Here is a 1,553-nt window from a genome sequence, read left to right on the forward strand (position 1 = left end):
ATACAGGGTATATACAGGTCACTAGCCTTACCTGCAGGGTATATACAGGTGACTAATCTCACCTACAGGGTATATACAGGTGACTAATCTCACCTACAGGGTATATACAGGTGACTAATCTCACCTACAGGGTATATACAGGACACTAGCCTTACCTGCAGGGTATATACAGGTAACTAATCTCACCTACAGGGTATATACAGGTAACTATCCTCACCTTCAGGGTATATACAGGTGACTAATCTCACCTACAGGGTATATACAGGTAACTAGCCTCACCTACTGGGTATATACAGGTGACTAACCTCACCTACAGGGTATATACAGGTGACTAATCTCACCTACAGGGTATATACAGGTCACTAGCCTCACCTACAGGGTATATACAGGTCACTAGCCTCACCTACAGGGTATATACAGGTGACTAACCTCACCTACAGGGTATATACAGGTGACTAACCTCACCTACAGGGTATATACAGGTGACTAACCTCACCTGCAGGGTATATACAGGTGACTAACCTCACCTACAGGGTATATACAGGTAACTAGCCTCACCTGCAGTCCTCGGGCAAACTCTTTGGACTCGTCCGTGCAGTAGAAGAAGCGACCCTTAAAGAGCTGCACGGCCACCACAGCGAAGATAAACATGAAGAGCAAGTAGACGATGAGGATGTTCAGCACGTTCTTCAGAGAGTTCACCACACAGTCGAACACGGCCTGAGCGAGAGACGCCAGCTTAGAGACGTTTCAGAGGTGAAGGTCAGCGTAAGAGGAACACGGTCATTTGACGCCGGACTGAGTGTGAGCTTACCTTCAGTTTAGGCAAGCGCTTGATGGTCTTGAGGGGTCTCAGGACTCGTAGCACTCTCAGAGACTTGATCACACTGATATCTTTCCCTTTACTGCTCCCCCTACAGGACGAACAACACAGCATCAGCTCCGAGCTCCTAAAGAAGCTCCTCCAGCACAGTGCAGTGAACATCTACTAGTTTTAGCACTGGAGCTACGAGGCTAATGCAGCTAACAAGTAATGGAAGCCTACACTCCAACAATTAGCACTGGCGCTAACTGCATGTCCATAAGTATCCAGACAGTCCTTCTAGTGAGTTCTCTGGAGTGCTGGAGCTCCATCTGATACCTTTGAGAGCAACAGCCTAGAGGCTGTTACTGCAGTAAAGAGGGACAGGCGTCCACATACTTTTGGACAGGGTAAGGTGATTATACCGGTCAGTTAGCTACATTAGCCTCGGGTCGGATTTATCACCAAAATATTCCTTCAAAGCCACGCCCACTTCACCCACCCATTCCCTGCACAGGTGGGCATTCAAACGCATAGCACATTCAGACCACCGTCAGGCATTCCTGGAGCAATGCCCAGCCAACCCTCTTTCTTTCTTTCTGTTAGAGCGTCGGGGAATGGGGGGCTGGGGGGGGGCTGGAGGATGGGGGGGGGGGCTGGGTGTGTTAAGATGGTGCAGCTGGGGGTGCCAGGCGGAAGAACCTATCCGGACTGATGAAGATGTTGGTGCTCCGTCACACCTGGAGTTTCT

The 1,553-nt window shown here is 49.6% G+C and overlaps 1 protein-coding gene across 1 annotated transcript in view; it reads right to left on the reverse strand.

Annotated features, from left to right (window-relative positions):
• Positions 1–1,054, reverse strand: part of LOC140548821 (voltage-dependent P/Q-type calcium channel subunit alpha-1A-like) — a 40,167-nt gene extending 39,113 nt beyond the window's left edge. The window contains 3 exon segments of the mRNA XM_072671992.1: positions 559–566; positions 568–720; positions 815–1,054. Coding sequence (XP_072528093.1) covers positions 559–566; positions 568–720; positions 815–985 — 332 coding nt within the window. The 5' untranslated portion in view covers positions 986–1,054.
• Between the last annotated feature and the right edge of the window lie 499 nt (positions 1,055–1,553).

Source organism: Salminus brasiliensis, unplaced genomic scaffold (genome assembly GCF_030463535.1).
Source record: "Salminus brasiliensis unplaced genomic scaffold, fSalBra1.hap2 scaffold_123, whole genome shotgun sequence".
Classification (NCBI taxonomy): Eukaryota; Metazoa; Chordata; class Actinopteri; order Characiformes; family Bryconidae; genus Salminus; species Salminus brasiliensis.